Source organism: Mercenaria mercenaria, chromosome 11 (assembly GCF_021730395.1).
Source record: "Mercenaria mercenaria strain notata chromosome 11, MADL_Memer_1, whole genome shotgun sequence".
NCBI lineage: Eukaryota > Metazoa > Mollusca > Bivalvia > Venerida > Veneridae > Mercenaria > Mercenaria mercenaria.
Window position 1 is genome coordinate 82,315,698 of NC_069371.1, and position 18,996 is coordinate 82,334,693.

At 32.9% G+C, this 18,996-nt stretch overlaps 1 protein-coding gene across 1 annotated transcript; it reads right to left on the reverse strand.

The window, feature by feature from the left end:
* Nucleotides 1-18,320: 18,320 nt before the first annotated feature.
* On the reverse strand, nucleotides 18,321-18,698 carry LOC128546845 (heterogeneous nuclear ribonucleoprotein M-like). Its single transcript, XM_053518243.1, has one exon. It carries the CDS (start codon nucleotides 18,696-18,698, stop codon nucleotides 18,321-18,323), a length of 378 nt encoding a protein of 125 aa, XP_053374218.1.
* Nucleotides 18,699-18,996: the final 298 nt, after the last annotated feature.

The window sequence follows — 18,996 nt, forward strand, 5'->3', positions numbered from 1 at the left end:
AAACATCTTTATCATGTTATGACGATAAAAGATATATTCTTGATAATGGTATAGATACATTAGCTTATTCTTAAATTATAGAACTATAAATTGTTAATTGAATATTCTTAACGTTTAAAGAATTAATATAAATTACATCATTTGTTTGATGAATAGAAATAGATTCATTTTTTTCTGTTATTTTTTACATTGTAACTTTGAAGAATTTTATTTTCTTTGCTTTTTAATTCCAATTTCGCTTCTCCTTTATCTATTTTAATTGCATCAACAAGAATAATTAAAATGGAATCATACTTGATTAAAAGTAAAAGTTTACTTTCTTTATAATTTATATATTCCTCCAATATGTAGAATTTAGCATAAGTACCTGGCAAAAGAAGAAATGATACTTTTGTAGATGATGAATCGCTATAAGGATTAATGTCAAACATTGTCTTTTGTGTTAGATAAATTTTGATTTTTTTCTTATACACAGATACTGACGGATTGTCACTGAACATATATAACGCATCATCGTCACTGATGTTACTGATGTCACTAACCAGGGGTGTTATATTTACACTCCCGGAGGGAAATTCACCAATAAAACCCTCTCGCCACCACCTAAAAACTAAATGTGATATTGGGCATGCTTCCCTCCTTTGAGTTGACTTTAAATAAAACCTGATATACATTATATAAATTCCGGCTTTTTTGACTGAAAACACATTTTTTAAAGGTACATCCGGTACAGCCAGTTTATAGTCCTGATTTATGTTTATAAGATCTTTATAATCTACGATATTTCCAGATTCCAAATTAAATAAATCAAAATAGCCCACATCAAACAGGGATCTTTCTCTCCAACTCGAATTCAACAAATCATATAATGATAATATCCAGACGCCGTGGCTATCATAATACTTTCTCATTGATACTTTAATGTAAAGGTAAAGTTTAACGTCGTCGAGTGATATTACATGATCATCTTTACTTTTGTATTCAAAAAGAAACACTTCACGTCTTACTTTTTCTATTTCTTTTTCCAATTCTTCTTCTATTTCCTTGTATTTATTTTCATGTTTAAGAATTACTTCAGCTAAATCATTAACTCGTTTTGTTGTAACTTCACCAGAACTTTTAATTTCATGATATATATTGTCTATTCTTTTTTCAAAAACAATGTCTTGTTTATCATATACATCCAGCTGATCATTAATTATTTTAATTGCTTCAGTATTGGTAGAAATTGATTGAGTATTAGTAGAAATTTCTTTAGTATTAGCAGTAATTGATTCTCCTTGTTTAGCTGATATTTCAACTACAGAGTCCAGATCATTTATTATTTTTTTAATTTTATCATTAAATTCGTTGATATCTTTTTGTAATATTTCTGTAAGTGTACTTAAATCCGCGTACTTTAAATTGTGACGTGTGTCAACAGTACTAATCAAGACCCGAAGTTGTTTCTTAAAATTTTCTAGCTGATCATTAATTATGTTAATTGCTTTAGCATTAGCAGTAATTGATTCTCCTTGTTTAACTGATTTTTCAACTACAAAGTTCAGTTCATTTTTATGTTCTTCAACTTTAGCATTAAGCTGCGTCATATCTTTTTGTAATAAACCTGTAAGTTTATTTAAGTCTGCATACTTTAAATTGTGACGTACATCGATAGTACTTATCCAACCTCGAAGTTGTTTCTTAAAGTTTTCTATTTTAGAATTGAGCTCTTTTTTAAGGTTATTTAATGCAGTGTCATGGTCATCACCTCTTTGTGAAGCTGCCTTTTCCAGTTCAGATTTATATTCTGCAAATTTATTTGAAAATGTGTCGAGTAAATCTTGATTCCCTTTTACCATTTCAGTATTTAGTTTATTTATTTCTGTTCTGATTTCTAACTGATACATATTTTGTAACTTTTTCTCGGCTTCAATAATCTTGTCTTTTAGTTCTTCATGTTTAATCATACTATCTTTTAATTCTTGAACTTGATTGTATAACTTTTCAAAATTGGTTCTAAATACTTTTTTTATGTCGTCATCTGTCGAATCAGATTTCTCTTCAAGTTCTTTAATAGAATCAACCATAGCTTTCATTTCTTCTTCAATTTTACCTTGTAATTTAACTATTAATAATTCACTCTTTTTAAAATCTTTTGTTAAATCTTCAGTATTCTTTACTTGGTGCTTCTAGTGTTTGTTTTATACTTTTGATATCTTCAAGATTATAGTCATCTACTACACTTTGAACTTTTTTATACATAAACCGTCTTGAAACTGCATCATTGGGTTTATCTGGATTTCCTAGGTTGATTATTTCATTACCTCCCATATCTAATGCTCTGTTCATTGTGTTATCAAGTTCCTTATTTCTGTGAAGATACGATTCCGTTTCCTTTTTAAGTATTTTGAATTGTTTTTTAGTAGCATAATCACTTAAATCAATATCAAATTTAACTTTACTTATACTGTCGGGTTCACTTATTTGTTTTACATCATTAAAACCTCCCATCTATATAATTCCTGTAAAGTTTTTTCTTAAACACTTCCTCGGTTTGTCAATATATAAGAAATCATATTTTTGTTTTGTTGCATTAGCAAAAGAGTTAGGGTTAATATTTTGTTCATTACAAATCGTATCATTTTCCCGTTTACTTGGACTTTCAAATAAAATATAATGTGAACAGTTAATCCGAATATCTTTTGGTGCTTTATAGTAAGACTGACTTAAATAAATAACACAACAGTTTTTGTGACGTCCTTGAATAAAGTATTTTGTTATTTTATTTTGAACCTTTTTATCTTCACATACAAAATCATCAAATATTACTACTTTTTGTTTTTCTGATTCAAGATTCTCACAGGGTTCAATTTGGCTGGGATCGGCCGAATATTCAAGTATTTCATTTGGATCTACTTTAATTTTTCTTTTTGCAATTTGACTTGTCATTTATTAAATCCTGATATTTAGATTGTTCTAGGTTTTTAGCATATAAGTATAATTTATCATAATATATAAGAGGTTTTCGTATCATATGCATTAATGTATTTGTTTTTCCAGATCCAGAAGATCCACATATTAACATTCTAAAACATGAATCCGGCATAAAAGGATAATGTTGTTTAAAGTTATTAGATTTATCACTTTTTGTATCATAATTTGGAATTTCCATTATAATATTATAATAATATTTCATTATCTTACATTATTTTACATTATCTTACATTATCTTACATTATTATATCAATGCAATCAAAACTTAATGAAATGAGAATAAGAAAAAACTTAGTCGGGCAAAAGATGAGGGCTCTTAGAGAAGAAATAATGAGAGAAAAAAATAAAAAAGCTACAAATCGGGATATGTATAATGAAATTTATAAGCCAATTACTGAAGGAATAGAAAGTCAAAAAGAAAAATTAACAAGTCAGTTAAAAGCGTTACCTGGAATTAAGGAGCAATTAGCGTTACTTCCAAAAAGTATATCAGAAAATCTGACACAAGGTATTGCTGAATTAACTAAAGGAATACAAGAAGAATCTAGAAAACAACAAGCTTTAAAATCGACTCCTTATTTTCATTCGGTAGATCGGGAAGAACCAGACTATACATCGATAGATTATGAAAATCTAGACTATACACCGGTAGATTGGGGAGATGAACCTGTTAAACCGATACCTGGAAATAAATTTGAGAAATTAGAAGATTATGGAAGAGAAAAGATGGGAATAACTGAAACAACTGATGATACAACTGAAGAATTAGAAGAAGAAGAATTGGGTGCAAAACCAAAAGAAAAAAAATACCTACAGTAGATTTAGATGCTTTTCTGGATAATAATGTTTTAGAAGAATATAGATATTACAAACCGTCTGAAATGTTTGACTTTTTTATTGCAGGTGAATCTGATCCTGATAAAATGAATAAAGACGCACTTAAAGCTACATTAGATGATGTTACTACGGATATCAAAAAATTAAATGGTTCAATAACTGGCAAATCAAGATAAAAAAATCCAAATAAGCAAGAAGAAGCAAAAGAATTAAGACATAAACGAAATGAACTCATAAAGTACAAAGGTCGGTTGATGGGTATTCCTGATATGGCTCCTACATATGGACAAGGAATAAAACATCATAACCCATATAAAGTTTCACCAAATGGTCAATATGGAAATTTAATTATTAACTTAAATAAACTTTATGGTCAAAACAAATTGGTTGCTAAAAATAAAAACACTGGAAAGGAAGTAATTAACACTAAAGTAGATAATGATTTGATTGATCTGATTAATAAAAGATATAACAATAATAAAAAGCATTCAATTCATTCTAGAAAAATATTTAAAGAATTAACAGAAAAATCAGGATTACCTATCAATAAAATATCCATGAAATTTAAAAAAGTAATTAGGGGACAGGGCTATGACGTTTGTCCATGTAATCCAGAAGAATTAGTTAATAACTTAGAACTTATTTGTGGTTCAATTGATGCTGGAAATAATAATGAAGAACTAAGAAATGAAGGTATTAGGGTAGTAGACCAATTATTAAAAATGAATGAATTGACTTTGTTACCAAAAGAACATGAAATGTTATATAAAAGGTATTTTTCTTAAATATATAAATGGAACAAAAAATAGTATTAAGTTCTGAAACAGTTAAAGATGATAATAAAAATACTCCAAGTGATTTTACAATCAGATTTAGTCGTTCTTTAAATTTAGATAAAAATAAAACTTATGTTGTTGGTTTGGATAGTATTAACACTATGACCTACTCTTGGCATAATATTAGTGACGAATATGACAATAAAAGAATTCGTTATAATAATGGTAAAGAATGGAAAGATATTATATTTACAAATGGGTTAGGGTTAGGGTTAGGGTTAGGTAGTAAGGGAAGTAAGTTTTAAAGTAAATAAGCTTGCTGATGGTAATAATTATGCTGATGGAGATCAGATTGCTTTAGTTAATAATGCAGCTTCAATAATTGATCAGTTAGTTTCTAAACAAAATGGAAAAATTGTATATGATTGTAATAATTTATACAAAGTAATAAATGTAAAAAATTTAGTTGAACTATCTCGTGATTATCAACTGGAACTAATGAATTTATTTCTTTAGATAAAACCGCTAGTGCTGAAAGTAGGGATGGCCAAGCTGGATATAATAAAGGTTTTGAATCAAGAAAGGTATATGAGATAAATGCTAAGATTCCGTTAAATAATCATTCATTTTTTTTCAGGGTTTAGAAACTAATATTATACCTCCAAGTCAAATTCAAATAACACTGCAGCTGACGGATGATGATGAATTAATTTTTAGAGCTAATGCTGCTGATGCTGGTAGAGTAATTGTAACAAAATTAATTCTATGGGTTCCGCGTTTAATTTTCAATGAATTTGGACTTAATTTAATTGCTGAAAGATTTACAAAAGCAAGATGGTCATACCTTCGGGAAATGGTGACACAATCAACTGATACACAACAAAATAATATAACATTTAGAATAACAGCTGGTATAACAAAACCACAACATGTATTTGTTTATTTACAACGACCTGATAAAAGTAATTCACAAGAACATAACCCACATTTATTAGATACATTTAAAATTAATGCAGCAAATAATAATTGCACTTTGAGCTCCTGTCGTCTTGAAGTTGGTAATGGGGTTTTTATCCAGAAACAGAATACACAAGTATATCAAGAATATATGATGATGTAATTAATTATTATTATAAACAAAATAATAAGACTACTGGAAGTCTGCTAAATAGAACAAACTTTTCTAATTTATTTGGATTTGTTCATTTTAACTTGGAATATAAAAAGGAAGTAATAACAGAAGATCCTAAGCATATTACATTAACAGTTAAGTTAAATATTCCACCAGCAGCTAATATTCGTGTTTACGCAATTGTATTGTATGAGGAAACAGTTGAAATAAATACTATTGGAAATGAACTTGTTATTGTTTAAATAAAATTAAATTAAAATAAAGTAAAAATTAAAATAAATATAAAGTATATAATGGCATCAAATTATATTGAATATAAAGTTAATCTCACAGATGGACAGAAAAAAAATTTAGCACAAGCTTATAATGATAAAATTCCACATACTTTTAGATTAAAACATGAACAATTACGTGAAAACTTCCCTTTTTTTTAACAAAAACACAAATTCATCAAATTGAAAAGTCTATTAGAAATAACAAGGGATTAGAAATTACCATTTCAAAAAAAAAACAAATGTCCAGTCAAGGTCAAAATGGTGGATTTTTAGGAGCTTTAGCTGGTTTGTTAGGAAAAACAATTCTTCCAATGGTAGCAAAAATAGCTCCAAAAGTATTAGCTCCTCTAGGCATCGGAGCCCTTTCTGGTCTTGCCAGTACTGGTGTCAGTAAGTTACTTGGAAATGGTATGATTTCAGTAGCTAATAATAAGAGAAACATTATATCACCATATCTTACACCTAATCAAAGAAAACAACTAGTGGGATCTGGAGTAATTAAATTAACACAAAAACAAAAATAAGACGGTGGGTTTTTAGGTATGTTGGCTGCTAGTCTTGGAATACCTTTGATTACAACTTTGTTAAGTGGTAAGGGACATGGTCAGGGTATACAGATTGATTCTAAACGGAGACCTTACAGACGAATTCCTATAGTAAAAAAAAATAAAATTTATAAACAAACCTATTTCTAACTTTGAAATTGAACAATGGGTAAAACAGCACGGTATAACAAACTTTAGGGGTGTATTTAGTAGAAATAATTTACCAAAAACAAAAGAAAAGGTTGAATGTGGAATTATAAATTTAGATGACTCTGTTGGGTCTGGAACACATTGGGTTTGTTATGTAAATAACATGTACTTTGATCCATTTGGACTTCCTCCACCAAAAGAAGTAATTAAATATATACCAAATGTAAAGTACAACAGTGTTCAATATCAAGACAAAACAAGTACACTCTGTGGTTACTATTGTTTATTTTTCATTAAAATGTTACAAGACAAAGTACTGTTGTATGATTTACTGTATAAAATACTAAAAGTTAACAATCAAAGAGCAAATGAACAAACAATTATAAATTACTTTTCAGTATAAGTTTAAAGACCAGAGGCTTTGCAACTTTACATTTTATCAATTAAAATAATTTATAAACGTTTAATCATATTTTATTAAAGGTTTTAACAATAATTTGTTAAAATCTGGGGTTTTTTTAATTGGCCGGCTTTGGATTTTTAAAAAGAAGGTGGCTAATTAAAATTGAAAAAAGTGTCCCAGACACGGCATTTCTTATACTACTAATGTACATTTTATATACAGATTTGCTGGTCTTATAAAGACCTGAAGGTATGTTCAAAAAGAGGTTTACACTTTGGAATAAGCGTCCGTTACTCGTATTTAAACATTATTGAAGACCGTTGTTTTAAAGGTTCGTTCTATTTGTACAGCTCAAGGAAATATTACTGTTATATTGTGTATAAAGAAAGGGTTATAATACATTTGCTAGTCTTATAAAGACTTGAGAAGAAGCCTTCAAAAAAGCGTAATCCTTTGGTGACAGCCTTCGAAATGAATAATCATCTGCAGTAAACTTTCGCTGCTCGTTTCCAAATAGTGACGAAAGTATATTGTTTTAAGATAAAGGTAAAATTTGTATAATGGCATAGTAACCTTACTGTTATGTTGTAAATAAAAGTAGGTTAATATAGTTCTGAGGGTAATCATTAAAAACATCGGGAAGCCCTTGAAGTCTGCCTGCGCTGCTCCTTTACATACAGAAATGTAATCCAGTGTTATTGGAAGAAATAAATAAGTACATTGCAATGTCTTCTAAGTGTTATATTATATATGAAGACAGGTTTTAATAGATTTGTTAGCGTAGAAAGCCTTCCGGGCAAGCCTTCCTTAATGTGCAAGCCTTTGGAGTAAGCATAAGCTGTTCGTTTGCAAATAGTAATGGAAATATGTTGCATAAAGAGAAAGGTAGTATAAGTATATTGCATTGTAATCTTACGGTAATATTGTTTATAAATGTATTTTGCTAGTCTTATAAACACTTGAAGTTAAGCCTTTTAAAAGAGGTAAAGGCTTTGGAGTAACCCTCCGCTACTCGTATTTAAAGGTATCGTTCTATTTGTACAGTTCAAGGAAATATTACTGTTACATTGTATATAAAGAAAGGTTATGATACATTTGCTAGTCTTATAAAACCTTGAGAAGAAGCCTTCCTCAAAGCGTAAGCCTTTGGTGTAAGCCTTCTAATAGGATTATCGTCTGCATTAAGTCTTCGCTGCTCGTTTCCAAATAGTGTTAGTTAGGGTTAGGTTAAGATAAAGGTAAAATTTTTATAATGGCATTGTAATCTTCATGTTATGTTGTAAATAAAGATAGGTTAATAGAGATCTACTACAGTAAACCTCATTTATAAGGAACTCGGATATAAGGAACACTCGGTTATAAGGAACAGTTTTCAATTCCCCGATCTAATTCCTTCTTTATTCAATGTAAAAGTCCTCGGTTATAAGTAACTCGGTTATAAGGAACACTCGGTTATAAGGAACACTTTTTCCAGTCCCAAAGTACAAAATTCAATGGAAAACCCCTCGGTTATAGCGAACAGACATAAAGAATGAAAATTATTGAAAACCGGAAATAAACTTTACAGGAGAATCGCTGATGACGTTAGAGTAACGTCGGCACTTTCACGTCTTTTCATGTACATGCATAGCCACAATTATTTCATTTCTATGATCTTTAGTTTATTAATTCATGGATACGATAAAAGAAAATATGTAATATCATCATTTACATTTACCAAGTAGTAGGAGCTACATATATGATGTAATTCATGTTAACGGTAGTAAACGAAAACTACGTGTGATTAACATTGGCAAACAGTCCAGTTTACCAAATGTCTAATTGTAGAAAATATAGCAGGTGCTAAAATGGACAATAGCAAAACTATAGGTATAATTTACACTTTAATGTATGGCGCCGTTGTCCAGTGTGTGCAAAAAAAAAAAAAAATATTTTATACTAGTATTGATGCCTCTTCACATAACATGCAGTCGAGAAAGGTAAGGGGAGTAACTGCAACATTTCTTATAGTCATAATATAGCGCTTTTAAAAAAGAAGATAGAAAAAACCGACAAAAAATAAACAAAATTACGGTCATTCTTACAGACGTACATATTGGCTTAGTTAAGGTTTAACGCCGTGTTTCAACACTATTTCAGTCATACATATGCAGGCAGTCTACCTTCCCATCTCTCCATGAACGGTACTAGATTCGCAAATTTCTCTCATAAAGATTCATGGTCGGCCCAGAGTGTGAACACATAGCCCTTTTCAAACGTCAGTCAAATAGTGTTCACTATACAAATTGTGTTCTTTATACATACCTCGGTTACAAGGAACTAGTTCGCTATACAGATATAAGGAACCTCGGTTATAAGGAACAATTTATAGAGGTCCCAAGCTGTTCCTTATAAGCGAGGTTTACTGTAGTCTTAAAATGACTTGAGGGTAATCATATAAAAAAAATAGGGTAAGCCCTTAAGGTCAACCTGCGCTGCCCTTTCACATACAGTATTGAAAACAATTGGGTAATACAAAAATTATATTAGTACATTACAATGTAATCTGAGTGTTATATTGTTTATAAAGAGAGATTATAATAGATTTGACAGTCTTAAAAAGCTTGAGAGTAAGCCGTCATCAAAGCATAAGTCTTCGCTGCAAGGCTTCACAAATGGTTAGCCTCTGGAGAAAGCCTTCGCTGCTCGTTTACAAATAGTAATGAAAACATATTCGTTTAAGATAAAGGTAATATTTGTATAATGTCATTGTCATATTACTGATATTTCGTAAATAAAAGGAGGCTATTAGATATATATAAGTCTTATTCAGGCTTGAGAATAAGCATTCAAGAAAAAAATAGGGTAAGCGTTTGGAGTATGCCTTCGCTGTTCGTTGACATACAGAAATGAAAACCATTGTTAATGGAAAAGTTACATTAGAACAATGCAATGCAATCTAAGTATTATATTATATATAACAACCCGTTATAAAAGATTTGTTAGTCTTAGAAGACTTCAAAGTATGTCTTCATTAAGCCTACGCTGCTCGTTTACAAGTACAGGAAGTAGTAATGGAAATATGTTGCATAAAGAGAAAGGTGGTATTGGTTAATTGCATTGTAATATTACGGTTATATCTTTTATAAATGTACTTTTTATACATGAATTAGCTAGTCTTATTAAGACTTGAAGGTAAGCCTACAAAAAGAGGTTAAGGCTTTGGAGTAAGCCTCCGCTACTCGTATCTAAACATTAATGAAAACCGTTGCTTTAAAGGTATCGTTCTCTTTGAACAGCTCAAGGAAATATAACTGTTGTATTGTATAAGGAGAAGTTTATAATACATTTGCTAGTCTTATAAAGCCTTGAGAAGAATCCTTCAAAAATGCGTAAGCATTTGGTGTCAGCCTTCTAAAAGGATAATCATCTGCAAGTAAGCTTTCGCTGCTCGTTTCCAAATAGTGACGACGGTATATTGTTTTAAGATAAAGGTAAAATTTGTGTAATGGCATTGTAATCTTACTGTTATGTTGTAAATAAAAGTAGATTAATGTAGTTCTACTAGCCTTATAAAGACTTGAGGGTAATCATTGAAAAAATGTGACACTCTTGAAGTCAGCCTACGATGCCCTTTTACATACAGTAAAGAAAACCATTGGGTAATGCAAAAGTTATATTAGTACATTACAATGTAATGTTAGAGTTATATTCTTTAAAAAGAGAGGTTATAATAGTTTTGTTAGTCTTAAAAGACTTGAGAATAAGCCTCCATAAAAGCATAAGCCTTTGGTGTAAGCATTCAAAAAAGGAAAGCCTCTGGAAAAAGCCATCGCTGCTCGTTTACAAATAGTAATGCAACCCTATTCTTTAACTTGAGAGTAAGCCTTCATCAAAGCATAAGTCTTCGCTGCAAGGCTTCAAAAATGGTAAGCCTCTGGAGAAAGCCTTCGCTGCTCGTTTACAAATAGTAATGAAAACATATTCTTTTAAGATAAAGGTAATATTTGTATAATGGCATTGTCATCTTACTTTTATGTCGTAAACAGACTTAGGTTAATAAAAATCTTTTAGCCTTATAGAGACTTGAGAATAAGCATTAAAACAATAAGGTAAGCGTTTGGAATATGCCTTCGCTGTTCGTTGACATACAGTAATGAAAACCATTGTTAATGGAAAAAATACATTAGTACATTGCAATGTAATCTAAGTGTTATATTATATATTAAGAAAGGTTATAAAATATTTGTTAGTCGAAAAAGCCTTCAGAGTAAGCCTTCCTTAATGTGCAAGCCTTTGGAGTAAGCATAAGCTTTTCGTTTACAAACAGTAATGGAAATATGTTGCATAAAGAGAAAGGTAGTATTAGTATATTGCAGTGTAATATGACGGTAATATTGTCTATAAATGTATTTATATATATATATATATAAATTTGCTGTCTTATAAAGACTTGAAGGTAAGCCTTTAAAAGAGGTCAAGACTTTTGAGTAACCCTCCGCTACTCGTATTTAAATGTATCGTTGTATTTATATATAGTTCAAGGAAATATTACTGTTATATTTATATAAAGAAAGGTTATAATACGTTTGCTAGTCTTATAAAGCCTTGAGAAGAAGCCTTCATAAAAACGAAAGCCTTTGGTGTAAGCCTTCTTAAAGGATAATCATCTGCAGTAAGCTTTCGCTGCTCGTTTTCAAAAAGTGACGAAAGTATATTGTTTTTAGGTAAAGGTAAAAATTTTATAATGGCATTGTAATCTTACTGTTATGTTGTAAATTAAAGTAGGTTAATATAGTTCTACTAGTCATATAAAGACTTGAGGGTAATCATAAAGGAAATTGGGAAGACCTTGAAGTCAGTCTGCGCTGCCCTTTTACATACAGTAATGAAAACTATTTGGTAATGCAAAAAGTTATATGAGTACATTACAATGTAATCTAGGTGTTATTTTGTTTATAAAGAGACGTTATAAAAGATTTGTTAGTCTTAAAAAACTTGAGAATACGTCTTCATAAAAGCATAAGCCTTTGGTGTAAGCCTTCAAAAAGGGTAAGCCTCTGGAAAAAAGACGTCGCTGCTCGTTTAAAAATAGTAATGAAAATATAATCTTTTAAGATAACAGAAATATTTGTATAATGGCATTGCAATCTTACTTTTATGTTGTAAATATAAGTATGTTGCTTGAAATCTATAAGTCTTATAAAAGCTTGAGAATAAGCATTTAAGAAAATAGGGTAAGCATTTGGAGTATGCCTTCGGTGTTCGTTGACACACAGTAATGAAAACCATTGTTAATGGAAAGTTATATTAGTACATTGCAATGCAATCCAAGTGTTATTTTATATATAAAGACAGGTTATAAAAAATTTGATAGTCTTAAAAGCATTCAGAGTAAATCTTCATTAATGTGCAAGCAATTGGAGTAGGCCTACCATGCTCGTTTACAAATAGTAATGGAAATATGTTGCATAAAGAGAAAGGTAGTTTTGGTATATTGCATTGTAATCTTATGGTTATATTGTTTATAAGTGTACTTTTTTATATATGAATTTGCCAGTCTTATAAAGACTGAAGGTAAGCCTTCAAAAAGAGGTAAAGACTTTGGAGTAAGCCTCCGCTACTCGTATTTAAACATTAATGAAAACCGTTGTTTTTAAGGTATCTTTCTTTTTGTACAGCTCAAGGAAATATTACTGTTATATTGTATATAAAGAAAGGTTATTATACTGTGAAATCATTAATATTCGTGGGGGACAAATTTTCGTGGATTTCGTGGTTGAGTCAATCCACGAAATTTAATCCCAACGAACAAGTAAAATTCCCATTCATTTAATGTTCAAAAGTTGAAATCCACAAATTTATAGCCCCACGAAACTGCCGTTTTGACCAAAACCACGAAATTTCATGCCCACGAAATTAACTGATTTTACAGTACATTTGCTAGTCTAATACAGCCTTGAGAAGAAGCCTTCATATAAAACGTAAGCCTTTGGTGTAAGCCTTCTAAAAGTATAATCATCTGCAGTAAGATTTTGCTGCTCGTTTCCAAATAGTGACGAAAGTATATTGTTTTAAGATAAAGGTAAAATTTGTATAATGGTATTGTAATCTTACAGTTATGTTGTAAATATTAGTAGGTTAGTATGGTTCTACTAGTCTTATTAAGACTTGAGGGTAATCTTTAAAATAATTGGGAAACCCTTGAAGTCAGCATGCGCTGCCCTTGTGCATGCAGTAATAAAAACCATTGTGTAGAGATGGCACCTACGCTTGTTTATCCGCGATAACAACAACAAATCAAAAGTAAAAACTGAAGCGTATATCGCTTATGTCACGATACGAAGATTCTTACGGAGCGCCGTACAGTACATGCGGGAATTTTGAGACGCTACACCGGCAACAGAATCTTGAAAGTTTTTACGAAGAAAATGTAAATGACAGTTATTTTTGAGTATGCATTGCCGTTTGGTATGTATATAGGAACATCCTGATATCATGAACATATATATCAGTGTCTGCAGATCTTCTACGTAAGGGGAAATCCGGACACCACGGAAAATATGCAAATTAGGCCGATTTGTAAACAAATGTGCTCGCTAAAAAAACTTAAATAACTAATTTCTGCGAAGTTTTTGGTATGGTTTTGGTATGATGTACAGAAAGGTAATGCATTTATACATCGCTGTGGTTGTTTTCATATATTTAGAGCTCTTGATTATTCTTGGAAAATATTTTTTGTAAAGATGACGACGGATTTGATGACGTTAATTTCTATAGTCTATTTGATATTTTCCACTTATTTATAACATCTATATTTTATTTTGATATCAATAGTAAAGGCCAAAAATGCAAATTCCCATTTTAAAAATATTTTTTATTTATTGACAAAAAAAATTGAATGGGCGGTATGAAAATTTTTTTGTATAGAACTTGAGAATTATAATATACTTGTCTGCTTATTGCAGCATGTCAATTGAATAGAATGTGATGAGATGGCATGAATATTTCGCCTTTAAGAAGTCAATAATTATGTCTCCCACAACACTGTCAGTGCGCAATTCTTGTTCGTGTTCTTAAGTCAAACATTTCGCCTCTCATTTTCACCAAACTTGAAGAAAATGTGTTTTGCAATAACTTGAATAAGTACTCGACAAACTTCGATTACTAGTTATCTAGCAATTTTTGCCACATGTCAATTCAAATTAACATGAAATTGGCAGCGGCTAGGGGTCCGGTTACTTGACCCCGCTGAAATGATTTCCGTAAAAATATTGATTTATCAAATCATGTACTGTATGCGTTACGTATACACTGATTCCTTTCATGAATTTAATGTAAAGATAATGTCATTTGCAATTTTTTATTTGTTAATTTCATGTCTCGTATAGCTTATCTCGGGAATGGAGCTGTGTCTAGTAGTAGCACCAGTATTGAAATCACAAACAATGCCGTGAGGTGAAAAATAGCAAATGGTGCTTAAGTGAAAACTATTAAAATTTACAAAAGTATCTATTAACATAATTTTATTTATGTACACAAATGAAATTTTGTTGCGAAATGGTGTCATAGTCGTAAGAAAAAATTGATAACATAAAAATATGTTTTTGTATGTTGTTAAGAAATCATGTTACTGATAATCATTAATGTATACATTCATTTTTCAGTGTAATGGTCAGTCCAGTTGAGACTATTGTGCGGCACGCTTGGTTAACTGAAGGATTTTTCATATAGGTATTTTTACTGCTTTAAGTGCATGTGTCTATGAGTTTTTATTGTGGTTTTAGGTCACTTGAGCATGAAGGGCTCAAACTGAGCTTATCAGATCAATTGATGTCTGTCCATCCATCTTTGTCCACAATTTTCTTTGAAAGAACATCTCCAAGACCGTGATTTTTATGCCATTTTCATACAAAATTCTCAGGAATATGTGTTTCTTGGTCCCCTTTGAGATTCCTTGAATTCTAGGTAATAAATGCATAATTATTGTTGCTATGGCAACCAAAACAATACTCTTTAAAGTCTTCTCTTTTAAACTGTTAGCCATATTATGAAATAATTTGACATAAATGTTTCTTGGATAGCTTTCTTCAAAGCATTCTGCTTTAACATGGCTACCAGGGAATGGAACTACTTTTGCATATATCATATGATTTCATGCATGACCTTTTACCACATTCCTTCTAGTATTACATGTTAAAAAACATGTCAGCCTGGGAGCAGCTTAGTTTAATTTTGTCCTTTAAGTCAAAGATAATTTATTACCTAAGTTTTTCATGACATCACTTATTTCAAATGAGATTTTTAAGAAAAGATATTATGAATTTGCAGGGTATTACGTGTTTTGTAGTGGTGTTTCTACTTGAGACGTGTTTGATCATCTTGTCTTCAGTGAAGAAAAGCAGAGTGGTATATTATAAAAATTTCATTATTAACTTTTTAATCCCCCGTCACAAATGGTGGGGGGATATAGGTATGGTGTCCGTCCGTCCTTCTGTCCGCCCTTCCGTCCGTAACACTTTCGTGTCCACTCCGTATCTCCTAAACCTCTTAAAGGATTTTCATGAAACTTGGGTCAAATGATTACCTCATCAAGACAGTGTGCAGAACCCATGAGTCAGCCTTGTCGGCTCAAGGTCAAGGTCACAACTCAAGGTAAAATGTTTGAGCCTTCCATTTTGTGTCCGCTCTATATCTCCTAAACCCCTTGAAGGAATTTTATAAAACTTGGGTCAAATGATCACCTCTTCAAGACGATGTGCAGAACCCATGAGTCATCCATGCCGGCTCAAGGTCAAGGTCACAACTTAGGGTTAGGGTTAGGGTTTGGGTACTAGGTTTGTACGATCCATCTTTTGAAAAGATGCACCTCCTGCACCTATTGAACTTTATACTATGACATTTTTTAACGTTGATATTTTAGACGTATTTCAATGTTCAAAGTCATGATGATAAACTGATCGATTGACTGATGCAGTGATGAATAAGTTCTCTTACTTTGAAAATCATTATAAATAAATGATTGATTGACTGGTGCAGTGATGACTAACTTTTCCAACCTTGAAAGTCATGATGACTAAACTATAGATTGACTGATGCAGTGATGTCTAACTTTTCCAACACTGAAAGTCTTGATGAGTGAATGACTGATTGACTGATGAAGGGATGAATAAGTTTTCTTACCTTGAAAAACATGATGTCTAAATGATTGATTGACTGATGCAGTGATGACTAAATTTTCCAACTTAGAAAGTCATGATTACTAAATGATAGATGGACTGATGCAGTGATGACTTACTTTTAAGTCTTGATGAGTGAATGACTGGTTGACTGATGAAGTGATGAATACGTTTTTCTGATGACTAAGTGACTGATTGACTGATGAAGTGATGTCTAAATTGTTAACATTGAAAGTACTGATTACTAAGTTACTGATTGACTGATGAAGTGATGAATAAATTTTTGTTCTTGAAAAAAAAATTTCATCACCCTAGATGACCTAATTAACAAGTTGATCCTACTTTTTCAAGTCAATTATTGCTTGAGATATGACATTTCGAACCGGAAGTGATATCGAAAAATGAATGACACCATCGAATTTGGCCACTTGCATTTGTTCTTGAAAAAAAATTTCATGACCCTAGATGACCTAATAAACAAGTTGATCCTACTTTTAAAAGTTAATTATTGCTTGAGATATGACATTTTGAACCGGAAGTGATATCGAAAAATTAATGACACCATCGAATTTGTCCGTTTTACATTTGTCCTTGAAAAAAAAATTCATGACCCTAGATGACCTAATTAACAAGTTGATCCTACTTTTAAAAGTCAATTATTGCTTGAGATATGACATTTCGAACCGGAAGTGATATCGAAAAATGAATGACACCATCGAATTTGGCCACTTCACATTTGTTCTTGAAAAAAAATTTTCATCACCCTAGGTGACCTAAATAACAAGTTGATCCTACTTTTAAAAGTCAATTATTGCTTGAGATATGACATTTCGAACCGGAAGTGAAATCGAAAAATGAATGAACCATCGAATTTGGCCAGTTCACATTTGTTCTTGAAATTTTTTTTTCATCACTCTAGATGACCTAATTAACAAGTTGATCCTACTTTTAAAAGTCAATTATTGCTTGAGATATGACATTTCGAACCGGAAGTGATATCTAAAAATGAATGACAACATCGAATTTGGCCATTTGACATTTATCCTTGAAAAAAATTTTCATCACCCTAGATAACCTAATTAACAAGTTGATCCTACATTTAAAAGTCAATTATTGCTTGAGATATGACATTTCGAACCGGAAGTGATATCGAAAAATGAATGACACCATCGAAGGGTTATGATTAGTGACTAAGTGACTGATTGACTGATGAACTGATGACTAAATTGTTAACGTTCAATGTACTGCTTACTAAGTGACTGATTGACTGATGAAGTGCTGAATACTTTTCTGAATGATTAAAGTACTGATGATTAAACGATCGATTGATTGATGAAGTGATCAATAACTTTGACCCATTCAAATATATGATGACTAATTGACTGATGGATTGAAGTAGTGATGACTAACCAGGCTGTCCCTGACCTGACACGAGTCTGTCCCTAGTCTGTCCCCAGTCTGTCCCTATTCTGTCCCTGTCCCGTCGCTGTCCTGTTCCCAGTCTGTCCCTCGTTGGTCCCCAGTCTGTCACTATTCTGTCCCTGTCCCGCCCTGTCCTGTCCCCAGTCTGTCACTAGTGTGTCCCCATTCTGTCCCTATTTTGTCCCTGTCCCGTCCCTGTCCAGTCACCAGTCTGTCCCTAGCCTGTCCCTTTTCTGTCCCTGTCCCGTCCCTGTCCTGTCCCTAATCTGTCCCTATTTTGTCCCTGTCCCGTCCCTATCCTGTCCCTAGTCTGTCCCCAGTCTGTCCTTATTCTGTCTCTGTCCGGTCCCTGTCCTGTCCCTAGTCTGTTCCCAGTCTGTCCCTATTCTGTCCCTGTCAAGTCTCTGTCTTGTCCCTAATCCGTCCCTATTCTGTCCCTGTCCCGTCCCTTTCCTGTCCCCAGTCTGTCCCTAGTCTGTCCCCAGTCTGTCCCTATTCTGTCCCTGCCCCGTCCCTGTCCTGTCCCCATTCTGTCCCTAGTGTGTCCCCTGTCTGTCCCTATTCAGTCCCTGTCCCGTCCCTGTCCTGTCCCCAGTCTGCCCCTAGCCTGTTCCTATTCTGTCCCTGTCCCATCTCTGTCCTGTCCCTAATCTGTCCCTTTTTTGTCCCTATTCTGTCCCTGTCCCGTCCCTGTCCTGTCCCTAGTCTGTCCCCAGTCTGTCCCTATTCTGTCCCTGCCCCGTCCCTGTCCTGTCCCCATTTTGTCCATAGTGTGTCCCCTGTCTGTCCCTATTCTGTCCCTGCCCCGTCCCTGTCCTGTCCCCAGTCTGTCCCTAGTCTGTCCCCAGTCTGTCCCTATTCTGTCCCTGCCCCGTCCCTGTCCTGTCCCCATTCTGTCCCTAGTGTGTCCCCTGTCTGTCCCTATTCTGTCCCTGCCCCGTCCCTGTCCTGTCCCCAGTCTGTCCCTAGTCTGTCCCCAGTCTGTCCCTATTCTGTCCCTGCCCCGTCCCTGTCCTGTCCCCATTCTGTCCCTAGTGTGTCCCCTGTCTGTCCCTATTCTGTCCCTGTCCCGTCCCTGTCCTGTCCCCAGTCTGTCCCTATTCTGTCCCTGTCCCGTCTCTGTCCTGTCCCTTATCTGTCTCTTTTTTGTCCCTATCCTGTCCCTGTCCTGTCCCCAGTCTGTCCCTAGTCTGTCCCCAGTCTGTCCCTATTCTGTCCCTGTCCCATCTCTGTCCTGTCCCTAATCTGTCCCTATTCTGTCCTTGTCCCCTCCCTGTCCTAGTCTGTCCCTAGTCTGTCCCTAGTCTCTCCCCAGTCTGTCC

Excerpts from the sequence above, each read along its gene's own strand:
- LOC128546845 (XM_053518243.1), bottom strand. The coding sequence starts at position 18,698 with ATGGGGACAGGACAGGGACGGGGCAGGGACAGAATAGGGACAGACTGG.